Genomic DNA, 15,324 nt, shown 5'->3' with positions numbered 1-15,324 from the left:
GCTTGATTCAAAGGGTTGTGCCCTTGACGGAATAGTGCAGTCGATCTTATGAGCAAACGGGTTAGAGAGAGCCGATCTAAGCGTTGATCTATGACTGCCGAACGGCTTCCGAGGACTCTGAAACAAGCACAAACAAACTAAAATGCTCAGAATGCTCTGTTGGATGTAAATATTCTTGTATTTTGCTCGTAAGCTGACTGAGATGGTCAAAAAGAGTACCTTGCCGGAAGTTTACAGCGCCACATTCTGATTGTACCATGTCGCCGTTGGGACGGCATTTCCACTTTTCGATCCGCCAAAGGATGCAATTTCTGGGGGCGAAGGCTACTGCAGGGATTCAGCAAGGGTCCAAGTATTGGGATGAGGACTCGATAATGCCTCCTCAGCAGGACTATTCGATAATATTCGAGCAGATATTATCGATAAAAGGCTTCAGCTATAGCGATAGTCAAAGAACCTTCCATGCACACTAGACTAGAAGCAACCCTGACTCGAGCAGCCTCTTCTTCCTTTCTTTCTCATCATCTCATCCCCGCTCGAGGCTTTGATTCGTCTGTGCGTCGGCACGAATGAAACCGAAACAAACGGTTCTGAAACAAGTCTAGCCGTGTGATGAACTGTCTCTCGAACAAAGTCTCTCTCCTTCTCTCTCTGTGGATTCATCCAGTCTCGTCTAGACCGAGGGCTCGAAGAAGAATACGAGGACAAACACGCCGTTCAGATGGCACAAGGAATGCTGTACTCTACCCGTTGTAAGTCTTCTCGTTTCAGGAGCAAACACAGCGACTTCAACATCTCATGGCTCGTGTGACGTCAGGCTCAGACTTTGACAAGAGGCACCCCTGATGATCATTGCGGAGCCCATCCAATGGCTTGGCACTCTTCTCACGACATGTCGGTGCTTTTGTATATTGTGATGCGCCCTCTTGACCAGACTCTGAGCTAGTGATGTGCATTAGATATCCCCTTCTGTAAAAAGATGCTCCATAGTAGTCCATAGTGCCTCTCCCTGATCGTCCTGTCTCTCTCCATCCTTTTCCTCGACCCTTTCCCCATACTATCCGCCCGATATTTTGTGCATTCCCTTCATTTTTTTTAATCAAATATTCGCCCTTCTCCCCATTTTCGGTATTCCTTCCTTCGCTCCCATTTTCGACAGACGAGCAAACATTTATCAACACTCGTTTCAGTTGTGAAACAGAGGAAAGCTGTGCTCCCTCGCCTTACACTTGCAAGACTGTGCCGTGCTGTACCCTCGACGCTTGACTCCATCAAGACACAAACAATACTTGGACTCTTTTTCATCGTTACTACTTTTACTTCTTCGAGCGCACTCTTTATCTTTTCATCGAGCATCATCATCGCCTGCAATACACCCTCATTAATTCACTTGTCGCGCATCTCAACATCGAGACAACCATCACCTACGACACCTTCATTTCCCGTTTCCACAAACACTTCATCACAAAACGCCGATCAAATTCCTTTCATTCAGAAGCATTAAAAATCGATCCGTCTCTTACAAACAACTAATCTATTTGATCATCCCCAAACATCCCATCTGTTCGAGGCTTATACTCAATCTTGCCGCTGAAACGATCTTCCCAAGGGTAGTTTCACTAAAACACAACGCATAAACGTTCACTGCCCACGATCAGCTTCGATTCGTCGTTCGAGACCAACTCCTTCAGTGTGTTGGTCCCGTCAGCCTGGTTGTCAGCACTCTAGCGCGTTTCAACTGAGTTGCCAGTTTATTGATCGAATGATATCAATGCTTCGTGCTTGAGCCAAGCCACAATCATTCAGTCATATAATTGAACGTGTACTCTCGATACTTTTATCGTCGAAGCATTTCTTTTCCGAAAAACTACAGCTCTTATTGTTAAACACAAGACAACATACTTTTTTTTTCACAATGACTGGACAATCTACAAGACGATGGCTCCAGCTGTCTTTCCTTCTCATGGCTGGTTCCGCCTCAGCAGGATCCCTCAAACTGTCAGACTTTGAGTCTATCAGTGACAAGTCATTCCCAGAGACCTGTGTTCAAGCCTACGATACACCACTCTCCCAATGCACCCCCAAAGACTTCACCGACGGCAAGGCATGCAGTGCTGCTTGCAAGGACTCAGTTCAACAAGCCCAGGGCTTCATCCAAGCATCATGTGGTGACGTCTCAGCCAATTCAGAATCACTTCTAAGCCGCGGTCAAAAGGGCAATCTTGTTGCTGTTCTCTGTCGAAATGTTGATGAGCCTCAATCGGAACCCGAGTCTGCACCTCAGACTCAGCCTCAGACTCAACCCAAACAGGAGCCCGAGCCTGAGAAGACTCAGCCCCCAGCCACAACAACGACCTCTGCTTCTTCTACCAAGGTCTTGAAGAATGTCTTAATTGAGACTGGCCACACTTCTTTAGACGACAAGTCAAACGGTAGTCTAGATGGACCACCCCTGTCGTCAGTGGACGAGGACCTTGCCACCAAGAGCACTGTTCTTGCAATTGACACAGACCAGCCAACTGGCTCTCTTCCCATGCCTGCTCCTCCTAGCATGATGACCTCTGTGACAAAGCCGAGTGCTGCTAGCCACACAGCGGCGTCAGCTAGCAAGGAGCCAACTCCTACGCCCACAACGGCTGGTGGTTCTGTTCATGGCCCCAGCTTTGGGTTCATGTGTGCTTCTTTGGCCATGTCTGCTATCATGTACATGGTTGTCAACTAGAGAGATTTAGCTGGTAGTTAATTCAATTTTGAGGGCTTAAGGATCACTGTACTTGTTTGACCGAGGGAGTTGGTAAATTTGTGTAACAACTTGAGATAGAAGCCAACGGAAGTGAGAGAAGCTCACGTCGTTATGCATTTAGATAGCCGGATAATAACAGAATACCTTTCAAGATTGACTTCGTCAAGGCCAGCCTTGGATGCATGTGATTTGAGAAAGGTGGCATACGATACTCAGTGGTTTGCGGTGAAGGATATCGCATGGTTGTTCAATGTGATCGAGTAACACATTCGCGTGGCGCCAGTTCTTCGTGTTTACCAAACCCTGCAGCACGGAATATGCATTTACTCCATCGCGATAAAAGTGAAGCTATCGTCAAATCATGTTCTTGTGCATTTGCACCACCTGGTGCGTTTTTACCTCTTGGCGACTTCACATGAGAGCTTGGCCCTTGGCGCCGAGTGACTCGCGAGCCTGGGGTGCATCTCTGGGCTTCTTGGCTGCACCAAAATCTAGGGTCCATCAGATCTCCAAGAGATATCCAAGACTTGCAAAATGCAACGTCAACTAACGTTTCTTCAAGTTTGGTGCGCTCTTCAAAACGTGCAAGACGTTGTGTGTGTGAGACATGATGCCTTCACAGGTCGTACAGGAGGTTGGTAGATCTCTTTTTAGAATGAGCGGTGTATTAACCTTGTGGTTATTGCTGTGGAGTTAAGAAACCCAGATTCAAGGTGAAAAGAGCCTGAAGCTTTGCTGGAAACAGGGTAGCGTGCTTTCTATCGTTCTCACTGACGTCAACAAACCAAGGCGATTGCAATGGGTTCAATTTGATCTTGCGGATTTACAGTGACATTGGATGGAGTCTTGCCCGAGTGATTCTGCCTGTAGAAGTTGAAGGGCCTGGGCCAAATGCTCCTGATCTAGACCCCCAAGAACCCTCACTAGACCGTTTTCAACGCCACGTTTATCAGCCATTGGCAGCTCAGGCGTTTCGTGACAAATAATAAGCATAAAATCGATCTCGCAGCTCGACAGGGAAATAAGGTTGTCTGCCGCCGGAGCGGTAAAATTTAACCTTGATTTGACAGACCCTCAAACCATGTGCCAAAAACAACAGAGCCTGGGAACTGGGATTCGCACGAATTTTAGTGGAACAGATGCACAAATCAAGAGAGGAAACAAGAGCCGGGTCGTTTCCCTTTCGGCCGCCGTTTGCAGCGAGAGACGCGCCTTGAATGGGCACGGTTTCGTGGGGTGACGATGCAGCTCGACGTTAATGTTCATCTGTGACGATGATCGTGTTGCGGATCAGTCTATCACTCGAGACGATGAACAAATGACTCGAGATGATAAAACCGAGGTTGGCGCTGCAAAGTCGTCATTGAGGGAATGCTACAGTGCCAAGAAATACAGTTATTGGCTAGAGGGTCTTTAGGTGGTCATATCCATTGCCCGCAATCTTGTTCTTTGTGTTCATTTTTCTTCGGATGGAGACATGCCAATTCGTGTTGGAGACCGAAGGACAAGGTTCTATCTCCTGTACGGAACTGCCGGGATATGGTATGCGAACGCTACTTTTATCGTCTCGAGCGGACACCTGGAGGCTATTCAAGCAATCAACGGCTAGCGGCATATCTCGTTCGTTGGTCCCATATCATATCATACGGCCTGGTTGCTTTTGTGAGACTATTGATTAGGCATTGTTAGGCTTTGGATGCCATTCTCATCGAAATTTGATACAAGACAAGTGCGTATCGTGTGTGTGGGTGAGCATAAGAAAAGTGTATTACGGAGAACTATGTAGAGAAAGATGTTGAGGCGAGAAGTGGAACCAAACCAGTGTTATTGAAAATAAAGTCATGGCGTCGGACAAGGAAGATGCATGGAGGACAGGGCAAGCTGACGAGTACGGACTCAGACAGGGCTTATTGAGATGTGATCTGGGCCGTTGTCGTGAGACTATATTTGAGTCTCGATTCGAAGCATCAAAACTTGGCTGAGCCTATATAAGTATATCTTGGTGCTTGCTTTACAATACCGCGTTCGAAATATTGAATAGAACAACATGACAGACCTCTTGAGTCTTGGTAAATAAATTGCCGTCTTGTCCGGCTTGGGTGTCGTGAAGATTCTGGATAAAAGCAGCGGCGCATCCAATGGCCCCGCGAGCCCCCACTGAGAGGCTCTTGGCGGTACTTGATCCGACTGGGGCCCCCTGTTCCTTGACCATGACCTTGTGGTTCACTGGCTGTGTGTGTGTTGCGTCGTGAGATGGATGGATGGCTGTCGATGGTGACGATCCCCTTGCTCGTCAATGAACCTCGATTTTTGCGCTAGAAGACCCCCCCTCCGGAGACACAAATCTCCAGCCGATCAGGTCAAAAGAAAGTCCAGTGAAAGCCGTTAGAGATTTTGAACTTCTATCGTCGTTCTTCGTGGCTGTATTCTGTTGAGAATACCTTATCTACTCTCCAGGTTCACATCGATAAGTCTTATCACGCCTAGACCTTTGTGGCGCCGAGTGGCGTACCATCCTGGCTTTACAGGCATTGTTGCCCTGTGACGACACTGTTCAAGGCCTGTGCCATTTTTGAGCCCGGCGCCGATTGACGGGGATCAAACGGTTCGCTCTTGCGTGTTGATCTCGGGCGGCCGTTGAGAAATTCTTTTTCTTCCTTCCCAAGACAACAATTGACATTAGGCCAACTGTTCCTGTTGTCGGTCTTCCCCTCTCGCCGCTCTTTTACTACCTACTCCATCTCGTGGACGTTGCGCTTCTCTCGCATACGAGTTGCCAACAAACAATTGATCGCGGCGTCGCCGCCCGATTTCCTCCCCCTTGCGATAACGTTGCTTTGATCGCTCCCGAGATCGCGACACTACAAGTATCGAGCGCCGTCAAGGCCAATCGAACGATCGAGCCTCTTGTATCCTTATTCCTATAGCCCAACATGGCGTGGAGTCACCTTGACATCACCAAGCCGCACTTGGTGTACATTATCCTCGGCGGCTTCACTTCCCTTTTCATGCTCTGCTCATCCTTTATCAAGGAGCGCATGTACATTGGTGAAGCCACAGTCGCTACCCTTTGTGGCGTAATCTTCGGTCCTCATGCAGCCAATTTGATCAATCCCCAGGAATGGGGTTCGACCGATATCGTTACCGTCGAGTTCTCACGAATTGTTCTTGTTGTCCAATGTTTCGCCGTCGGTGTCGAATTGCCCAAGTTCTACATGGAGCGCCATTGGAAGTCTGTTGTCTTTCTTTTGGTTCCAGTAATGACCTTCGGCTGGCTCATTGTCAGTCTGTTCATCTTCTGGATGATCCCTGCATTGGATTGGCTCGATAGTCTTGTTGTGGCTGCTTGTGTCACTGCTACTGATCCTGTCCTGGCATCATCTGTGGTAGGAAAGGGCAAGTTTGCAAAGCGAGTTCCTAAGCATCTTCGAGATTTGCTGTCCGCCGAGTCTGGATGCAACGACGGAATGGCATTCCCCTTCATTTATCTGTCTTTGTACCTTATTCAGTACAAGCGAGATGCAGAAGATGTAAGCTTCCATTTCGTTGTGTATGTTCTTCTCTACGAGTGCATCTTCGGCGCCATCTATGGATTTGCCATTGGTTATATCGCTCGCCATGGTATTAAATTCGCCGAAAAACGCGATCTCATCGATCGAGAGAGTTTCCTGGTTTTCTACTTCGTTGTTGCGCTCTGGTGCGCCGGCTCTGGTAGTATCCTGGGCATGGACGATTTGCTCGTCGGTTTCGCAGCAGGAGTTGGTTTCTCCAATGACGGTTGGTTCGGCGAGAAGACTGAAGAGTCTCATGTTTCCAACGTTATCGATCTTTTGCTTAACTTGACTTATTTCGTCTACTTTGGAACCATCATCCCATGGTCGCAGTTCAACGATGGCCGATTTGGCATGATGGCTTGGCGTCTTGTGGTCATCGCCGTTTTTGTCCTTTTCTTCCGCCGGATTCCTATCATGCTCGCCCTCAAACCGTTTATACCGGACGTCAAAACATGGCGTGAGGCGTTGTTCGCTGGCCATTTCGGCCCAATCGGCGTGGGCGCCATCTTCGTTGCGATCTTGGCACGAGCTGAACTGGAACATGGCGAGCCGGTACCTTTGGCGGAGATGCCACCCGAGAATACTGATCATTATGAGCTCATATATCTTGTGTGGCCGATAGTGTGCTTCATGGTAGTCACGTCGATTCTTGTCCATGGCTCCTCAATTGCCGTCTTCACCCTTGGAAAGCGTATTAACACCTTGAGTTTGACCATGTCTTACACAGCTGCTCCCGAAGATGGACCATCTTGGATGAACCGACTACCCCGAATCTCTTCTCAATCCAGATCCCAAGCTAGGTCCTTCTCTGAGGCGTCCATCGACGAAGAGAAGGGACCCCAGCTCCCTCCCGATGCTCTGGTTCCTCCCAACGGGCCTTATAGTCATCTTTTGCGCAGACAGCGAGACCAGGGTGGCAGCCGCTCGTCATCGGTTGTGTCGCGAAAGCGCAAGCATAAGAACTGGGATGACAGTGGCCCCGGAGGACCGATTGCTCAGTCTGCAATCTTCCCTCAGCGACAATCATCTACGCCTTTATCCCCTACAGAACAGTACGAGCAAGAGGAATCACCCTCACAAGGCAACACCGAATCCACTTTGGCGGCTGATGATAGCTCTAAGGAGAAGGATACCGACAAGATTGAGAAGGTAGAAGATAGCCCTGCCGGCAGTAGCGGCCAGAAGACACCCCCCAAGCCTGTGAATGTATATGAGGAGGGTCATGATTTGATATTTGAGAACAAAGATGGGGATGTTCTTGATGTCGAACCCGCTCCCGAATCTCACAGACAAGACGAAGACCATGTGCCCATTACAGCCGTCAAGCCTGGTCACGACAAGCTATGGACTATCTCTGGATTCAAGAAGAGGGTGGGTGAAGTCTACAACACTGAATTGGAAAAGCGCAAGGAAAAGGGCCAAGATCGACGACATGAACCTGCCAGAGCCTACCAATTTGGAAACACGGTACGTGCACTCCTAGGATTACGTCAAGGGATTAACTAACAAAACATAGATTATTGTTGAAGACGAGGATGGTGAAGTCGTTAAAACCTATGAGCTGCCCACGACCAAGGGTGAGAACTCAGAAGCTGGTCCTAGTACCACACCCGGCGATAAGTCAGCAGCCAAACCTGGCTGGGTCAATTTTGGAGGCGTATTCGGAGGCAACAGCTCAAATGAACAGACTAGGAAGAAGTCTATTGCAGAGAACCAAGAAGCTGATGACAAGGCCATTCGATTCACAATTGGCGGTGTTGGTCAACGCATGACTAAGGAGGACTTTATCCGTGAAGTACAGAAGCTGGATTCACGAACAAGGAGGGAGGTTGTAGAGCAATCATCTGCCTCGCAAGCCGTCAAGAAGGTTGCCAAACAGGACCTGCCACCCGAGACTGCAATCAAGGCTGCCAAGGCTGCTGAGCATCACTCTAGCGGGAAGGCGAAGGTAACGGAGGCTCCAGCTGCATCTCCCTCCCATGCAGGCCCCTCGAGCCCACCCAAGCCGTCCGAAGAGCAGGGCGAGACAGCTGTTGAGCGCAAGCGCCGTCTCGCCGTTCTATCAGCTCAGGGGGATGATGAACGAGAGGAAGAGACTGGCGAGACACCCGCTGAGAGGAGGAGAAGAGAGGCTGCTCTGGGAGTAGGCAACGGAGGTGATGACAGTGATGACGAGGGCACCGAGAGAGTGCCGCCTGGTCGACGAGGTATCACATTTGCTGATTCGACACGGCCTAGCAGGGGAAGAGCTCCGAGGTAGTGGATGATTCCATTTAGAGCGGGTTTGTTTGCAATTTCTTTTTCGCATAGATAATGATATCCAGTATGATACTACTGATGATAAGGACGTGTTGATTGCATGGTGCATCACATAGCGCATTATATAGGAATTATGTCATATTCTGACCTAGATACATGAAACAACGATTTACCCATGTCTACTTCTGTTGAGCCTGATTCCTCTCCGATGTTCTCCGTATTCACCATTACGTTGCTGTATGAAGTTCGTAATTACAACCATGACTCTCGTTCAATATCACGTGCCATCTCACGTGAATGACTTGCTTAGGGGTTTCCAGCTTGACTGGATCTCTAGGCTTTACTCAATACTCCATGTACTTGACTGAAGGGTGTTTTAAAATGTGCTTGCTGGAATTCTTTTCTCCGCAACATATACCAGAATTTTGATACCCTCCCTCAACTTTCCGCCTGACCTGTGAGACAATGGACTCCAGTGATGGCCAGCAAGACTCACCCCTTTCGATAAGCGCCAACGTCGCGGGCATGCTGACCTTTGTCGTTGCAATTGCTGCAGCATTCTATGCTCGCCTGACATTCCTCCGAAATAGCGACGATGAGTATTTCCGCGTCAAAACATCTTTGTCGTGGTACAAGACCGAATCCACTTGGCTGGCGGATCTCGTAGCAGCCATAAATGCACAACATGAAGGTTTCCATACACAGCAACCCGAATATCAGATGTACAACTTTGTGATGGAAGATCTATTGAATCTGGAGCAGCGTCTTCTCGATATTGTCGCTGAGACGGAGGCCAAGGCGAGTGTTGGTGACCAAGGGCAGTCATGGACACTCATGCCAAGGAACTGGAACGGGCGTACAACAGTGGCCATGGCATGGCTGCCAGTGAGGACGAAAGCTTTGGAGCTAGTGAGACAGCGAGAAGGTCTGACAGCGAGAGTGCAATTCATGCAAATGAGCATGATCTCATCTCGATTACGAGATCTGGAATCTAGGACGAAGTGGCGCGAGATGAAGATGGATGAGAGCTCCCGTAAACTCGAGTCTTTAGTTGAGAGTCAGAGAGATAGGATTCATCGATTAGAAGACCTGGTCAGCCGGCTGACACATCGTGATCGATCCGGCCTTTCGAGAGCCGGGACCTTGACAGATCTCGGAGTCAAGAGCAGCGAGTCGACCAATTTGGCTGAGGTTGGTGGTTCCGCCACAACATCTGAGTCGGGAGATGCGAGTAATCCCAAGACGTCCACAGAAGAATAGACTTTGTTTATCGGAAACCGTATCCATTCTTGTAGGCATATGCCACTGCAATGCATAAACTCGGAAACGCCCAAAGGATGTCCATCTCGACGACCGCCCATACCCACAAGCAGCCTACAGGAGGAGCTTGTTTCATGACTGCTATGTATCCGTAGTTGTTGCTAATGTGAATGAGGTAGCAGCCGCCTACGGTGCTCGCGACAAAGAATATGGCTTGACGGACAGTCTCTTGGTATTGTTGAGGAACAAGCGGGAAGAAGGACTTATGGGAGTAATGCGGGTGCAAGACGTAAAAGAGGCCGATGAACACTAAAGGAACATCATGTTAGTAGAAAAATTGGTACAGATCCCAGATATCTTACAAAGCCAAGCTGTAAAAGTCCTTTGGACAATAGCGAACCAATCAACTTCCATCGCATATTGTCGCTGTACTAGGACATCAAATGTAAAATGTACGGTGGCAATGACTCCAGTCCATAGTATTGTCTCAAAGATACGTTCTGTTCGAGGGGACAAGAGGGGACCTTCGCCGTTGAGCTCACGTTGTCTTCGATCAGCTTCTGCGAAGAGGTCACGGCCCTTTGCGAAATCGACGAGTGTTTCCTTGGTGGGACCAGATCGATCTGGCTGCTGAAGTTTAATGTCCTTAACAGACTTTTCCTTTCGTTGACGAGCCATGGTCGGCAGTTGATGGTGGTTGTGTCGTAAGATGAAGCTCTTGAGCAAATTTGAGTAAAGTTCAAAGTTGAGGTTCACCTGAGATTAACGTCAACGTCAACAGGTTGCCCCAATAGGCTTAGCTCATGACGCCGGAATGGAAGCTTCGGGCCCTGCCGTGCTCAACGCCACTTACCAACCTTCTGTAAATTGAGGGGCTCCCTGAGCTTCAGCTAAGGCATCGGGACAGTCTAGTGAGGCGGTGAACCGTTAGGCTCAGGTCTATGGGGGGTTGCCTTAGCGATTGGCATCTGCGACCCTCGTGAGCTCCTGCCCCTCCATGACCAAGTTTCATTTGTTATTTCTCGCGTCTCGTGCCACTTTTGTCTCAACCATCACAACTCGTTTATGACCCAGGTCACGGCCAGCTTCTGATAGGAGCCAAGTCTTTGCTCTTAACAACTCAATTGACCTTGGTGTAGCTTCTAGTCTCTGCTCACAGCTCATATAGACCTTGCGCTGCTGTAGCGATCATCATCCACATCCATCCGGTACCCAATAGCCCCAATCGCAGTTCTCCAGCAATCTTGTCGCAAAAGGAACCGTACCACCGTATTCGAAGCGATCGCAGATATGAACGTTCTTCACATCTTCGCCGGCCTCGCCGTTGTGGTGCCAGGCATCTACATGTTCACTGCCAGCTCTGCCCAATCGACCATCAAGAACAAGCGAGTTTGTCTCTTGATTGCGCACCCCGACGACGAAGCCATGTTCTTCTCCCCGACCGTCCTCGCCCTCACACGACCCGAGAACGGAAACCACGTCAAGATTCTATGCCTAAGCACTGGTATGAGCCGACTGCAGCGACCCGTGCTTCGCAGTCGCATCGTGATGCGACTACACAAATTGGTTGAAAGCAGTTTTGGCTGATGTAGACTTTGGCGTGTTATAGGAGATGCCGACGGATTAGGAGAAGTTCGCAAGAAGGAGCTGGTCAAGAGCGGCCTGGCGCTGGGACTGCAGAGCGAGGACGATGTTTTTGTGGTCGACAACCCGTATGAATACCTTGGTCACCATCTGGCACTTACAGCCCAAGAACCTGACTGATACCTCACTTATAGCACCGACTTCCCCGACTCCATGACGAGAATGTGGGACAAGAACCTGATTGCTCGTCTGCTAGGAAGCACGTTTGCGCCCAAGTTTGGCCAGGAGCGTAAGAACAATCTGAAGCCCACTGCCAACATTGACATCCTCGTTACATTTGACAGCAATGGCGTGTCTTCTCATCCCAACCATATCTCTCTCTACCTGGGTGCCAGATCCTTCATCCAGGCCCTTACCACCGCGTCCGAGTGGCCGAGCCCGGTCGATCTATATACCCTTTCCACCGTAGGCATTGTGCGCAAGTACTCCGCCTTCATGGACTTTATTCCCACGCTACTCTCATCCATTGGTGTCAAAGATCAGGATAAGGAGCGACCCGAAAGTCTGGTGTTCATGAACCAGCTCGTTGGTCGCGGTGCCTATGGCACTGCTTGGAGCGCCATGACACAAGCGCACAGAAGCCAGATGGTTTGGTTCCGCTATGGCTGGATCACCCTCAGCCGGTATATGGTCATCAACGATCTACGTCTCGAAAAGGTTAAGCCACAGTGACGAAAACGAAAAGCAAAGGAACCGCATGGCACGGGGAGTTTGGAACATATCCTACATATTCACTATTTGTCTGTAAGACCTTGGCGTACGATTTACTTTTGTATCTTACCTGCATGTAAACATGAATATACGAAAACCAGGCAGGATGTCTAGAATGCAAAATGCTCAATGGTTAGGGTCTGGTGGTGCGGGCATGAAATATTGAAATGATATTATGCATTACGAATACCATGACCTGGTGGTTCTAGGGTTCCGTCTACCTAAACGCCCTGAAAAGAAAAACATCATTGGAGCTCTTATCTCATTAGGTTCCCTTGATCGGCTTCTTCTGCATAACCTGCTTGAACACTTGCAGTGCAGCCTCAGGTTCTGTTCTTTTGTCAGCCGGTATTCTGGGGTGATGTCGGAGGTACTCACGATAATATGGCACTGAATGTCCCGCCTCCCAAACCTTGAGGAAGGACAGATTCTCTACCGTCTTATATCGGCCATGGGCTGTGCCATTGATCGTGTAATTGCTGAAAGGCGCTGCTACGAACTTCTTCTGGCCAGGCCACTCGAGCGCATAAGATGCCCATAGGACGCCCTCCCAGTTGCAGATCCAATCTGTGAGATGTAAATCAGTTTCTGTCCTACTTGTGTCACCAACTTCCCACTTACCAGTATCTCCAGCCCACAGAAGCGTGTTAATGCCACGCTTCACAACGTCTGCCAAAGGCCCGATGTATGAACGCGCACCTGTCCCATGTCAGCATTAATCCTCAACCTCGCCGTCGCAGGGGCACTGACCATCTCCCGTCGTTGCCATGTTTGCATAAATTGTGTCACTGCACTCGGCGAAACGGGTGTTGGCTCCAATCGCATCCATAACCTCAGCCCGCGTGAGATATTCAAGAAACGTCTCCGGCGGGTCAACATCATCCCTGCCGATACGCACATCGTAAACGTTGAAGTCGGTTCTGCCTGCAATCTCGAGGTTGGTGTACATTTGGGTGTTGCACGCATCATCAGCCTCCGCGCATTCATCATCTTGACCCGCGAGCTGGGTGCAGTTGTTGATGACGGGTAAACAATACTTATTGTAAGCGTCGATGAAACGAGTGAAGAGTTTGTTGTTAAGAATCTGTTTGTAGGGGTTGCGGTTGGCATATGTTGCGTAGGATTTGAACTGCCGCTTCGGATCGATCCAGCCGTTGTTGATGCCCAGCGCTACCATATCGACCTTGTGGCCTTCAGCATCGCCCTTCTTGATTTGGTCATTCTTCTTGAGGAAGTAGTCGGCGAATTCGGGGCCATAGTGTCCACCGTAGGATTGTGTAAAGAGACCAAATTCTCTGGATTTGTATTTGGGAAACCGGTCCAAGAAGACTTGCATAAATTTCCAGATGTAAGGGGCAGCTTGTGCTGTAGAGTTGACATCTTCGGTTCCAACACTGAAGCCAGTACCGATTGGCTGATCGATGTAGAGCATGTTCGCGTACTCGTTCCAGGAATGAGGGTTGAGGGATGGCTCAGTGTCGTTATTGACAAAGTGACAAGGCCCATGTTCCGTGAAGAGGCCTATCATTGAGGAACATCCAGGACCGCCGTTGAGCCAGATAGCGAGGGGGGCCTTCTCAGCATTGTGACGAGCTTCGAAGAACCAGAACCACATGCTATGGTTTTTCCCTATATTAATTTTATGAGAAAGGGCCTTAGGGCATCAAGTAGGATCAACTTACCAACAGACAAGTATCCAGAGTATTGGCCAACACCAGGTGTCGTCTCGCAGATTCCTGAATTGGTCACATACTCAAGCTTCGAATCGGTAGCGGCATGTTTGAAGACAGTAAGGCCATGGCGCTCCAAGGTTCTAAACTGTCTACTATTAGGAGCAATACCGCCGAAAGCACTGACCGATCCGATGAGCCCTAGAAGAACCGTCGAGATAGACGAGAAGCGCATTTTAACGATATTGGAGGATGACGCTTCCGTAGCCCAAGCAGGAATGAACAGAGGCAGGAGTTTATCTATTTATAAAGTCAAGCATCCTGCCCTGCTCTGCCCGTCCAGTGTGGGACGAGATCCTGGTTACTCGCCATTGTCAGGATCTACATTCTAGGTTCTACAATAAAACGGGCATTGTTGATGGTGCAAGTGTTTGGTTTTATTAGGCTAGACTGTTTCTCCGATTGATTGCAATGTTCCAATTCAGTTGTGACGTGCACCTAAAAAGGATGCGCGCTTGGACGGATGTGTCCAAGCATGGAAGCTCCGTTGCTTCAGATTTCGGTGCATCGCTTTTTGTTACTTGGTCTGTGGACATACGGCGGGTTTAAATTGTCCGTAGCATAAAGGATCTGGAGGGACGCGAATGTAACTCAAACATTGGTTGTGATCGTACGTTGAGGAAACATTGCCCTTGTCCCGTCCGTCTATCAATAATAATTCCTTGCTAGGTCTGATCGACAGGGGATCTACTGAAAGGGATATTCTAGCCGCAGAGTCCTACCTAGAGAATGCCTTCACTTCAAGACCAAGCATTTCTCCCTTTAACTAAAACGAATCAGAGGCATATGTATATGTTAGGACAGGTCCTGGTCAATATTGACTCAGCGTGAGAGGTGATCCAAGCGGGTAGAACGATACAGCAAGCAGCCTGAGAGGCTAATAAGCGGGAGTCTGCAGGTTCAACGGATAAAGTCATGGATTGTTTCACAGCATGAAACAGAATTTCTTAATTGCAATTTAACGCATATCTTGAACATGTTGTTCGACTTAGACACTACATATTGCTCTTCATGTGAAAAGTGAATACGATGTATACATATATGGATACGATGCACAATTTATGGTACGCAGCAGGGAACACTGAGAGATTCAATGAAATATAGTATAGTCTAACCGCGTCTTATCTATTCAAAAATCTTGCCAACAAAGGATCAAGGCGGCGATATTGATGTTTGGTGGCCCCAGTGTCGAGTCTCTATAGACACCATATCCCAAAGCAGTTGACAATAGGTCAGCTCCTCAGCTGGACGCCATTTCCCCTCTCCACACTAATGAACTACATCTCATATGCTCATCCCATTTGCGATATACTAGGATTTCCCATCAAGTCAAAATGTTTTCCGGTGATCTCGCCTATGTACGCCCAGCTACAACGCACAAGCGGCGAAATGTCATGTCAATCGCTCTTCGTGACATGAAACC

The 15,324-nt window shown here is 48.9% G+C and overlaps 6 protein-coding genes across 6 annotated transcripts; 4 read left to right on the top strand and 2 right to left on the bottom strand.

The window, feature by feature from the left end:
- Positions 1 to 1,915: 1,915 nt before the first annotated feature.
- Positions 1,916 to 2,722, top strand: FPRO_13302 (uncharacterized protein; the record flags this gene model as incomplete). The annotated part of the gene is made up of 1 exon (XM_031222740.1): positions 1,916 to 2,722. One exon carries the CDS (start codon positions 1,916 to 1,918, stop codon positions 2,720 to 2,722), a length of 807 nt encoding a protein of 268 aa, XP_031088169.1.
- A 2,954-nt stretch (positions 2,723 to 5,676) lies between these two features.
- On the top strand, positions 5,677 to 8,557 carry FPRO_13301 (uncharacterized protein; the record flags this gene model as incomplete). Its single annotated transcript, XM_031222739.1, has 2 exons — positions 5,677 to 7,764; positions 7,814 to 8,557. 2 exons carry the CDS (start codon positions 5,677 to 5,679, stop codon positions 8,555 to 8,557), a joined length of 2,832 nt encoding a protein of 943 aa, XP_031088168.1.
- Positions 8,558 to 9,021: 464 nt separating this feature from the next.
- On the top strand, positions 9,022 to 9,816 carry FPRO_13300 (uncharacterized protein; the record flags this gene model as incomplete). The annotated part of the gene is made up of 1 exon (XM_031222738.1): positions 9,022 to 9,816. The coding sequence occupies one exon, from the start codon at positions 9,022 to 9,024 to the stop codon at positions 9,814 to 9,816; it is 795 nt and encodes a 264-aa protein (XP_031088167.1).
- Positions 9,817 to 9,823: 7 nt separating this feature from the next.
- FPRO_13299 (uncharacterized protein) lies at positions 9,824 to 10,494 on the bottom strand (the record flags this gene model as incomplete). The annotated part of the gene is made up of 2 exons (XM_031222737.1): positions 9,824 to 10,125; positions 10,179 to 10,494. 2 exons carry the CDS (start codon positions 10,492 to 10,494, stop codon positions 9,824 to 9,826), a joined length of 618 nt encoding a protein of 205 aa, XP_031088166.1.
- A 612-nt stretch (positions 10,495 to 11,106) lies between these two features.
- Positions 11,107 to 12,132, top strand: FPRO_13298 (uncharacterized protein; the record flags this gene model as incomplete). Its single annotated transcript, XM_031222735.1, has 3 exons — positions 11,107 to 11,320; positions 11,426 to 11,528; positions 11,595 to 12,132. The coding sequence occupies 3 exons, from the start codon at positions 11,107 to 11,109 to the stop codon at positions 12,130 to 12,132; spliced, it is 855 nt and encodes a 284-aa protein (XP_031088165.1).
- A 304-nt stretch (positions 12,133 to 12,436) lies between these two features.
- FPRO_13297 (uncharacterized protein) lies at positions 12,437 to 14,076 on the bottom strand (the record flags this gene model as incomplete). The annotated part of the gene is made up of 5 exons (XM_031222734.1): positions 12,437 to 12,501; positions 12,550 to 12,738; positions 12,793 to 12,870; positions 12,922 to 13,800; positions 13,854 to 14,076. 5 exons carry the CDS (start codon positions 14,074 to 14,076, stop codon positions 12,437 to 12,439), a joined length of 1,434 nt encoding a protein of 477 aa, XP_031088164.1.
- Between the last annotated feature and the right edge of the window lie 1,248 nt (positions 14,077 to 15,324).

This window comes from Fusarium proliferatum, assembly GCF_900067095.1.
Source record: "Fusarium proliferatum ET1 genome assembly, contig: FPRO_scaffold012, whole genome shotgun sequence".
In the NCBI taxonomy this organism is placed as follows: Eukaryota; Fungi; Ascomycota; class Sordariomycetes; order Hypocreales; family Nectriaceae; genus Fusarium; species Fusarium proliferatum.
The sequence above is the reverse complement of the archived record's forward strand: the minus strand, read 5'-3'. Positions and strand labels throughout refer to the sequence as shown.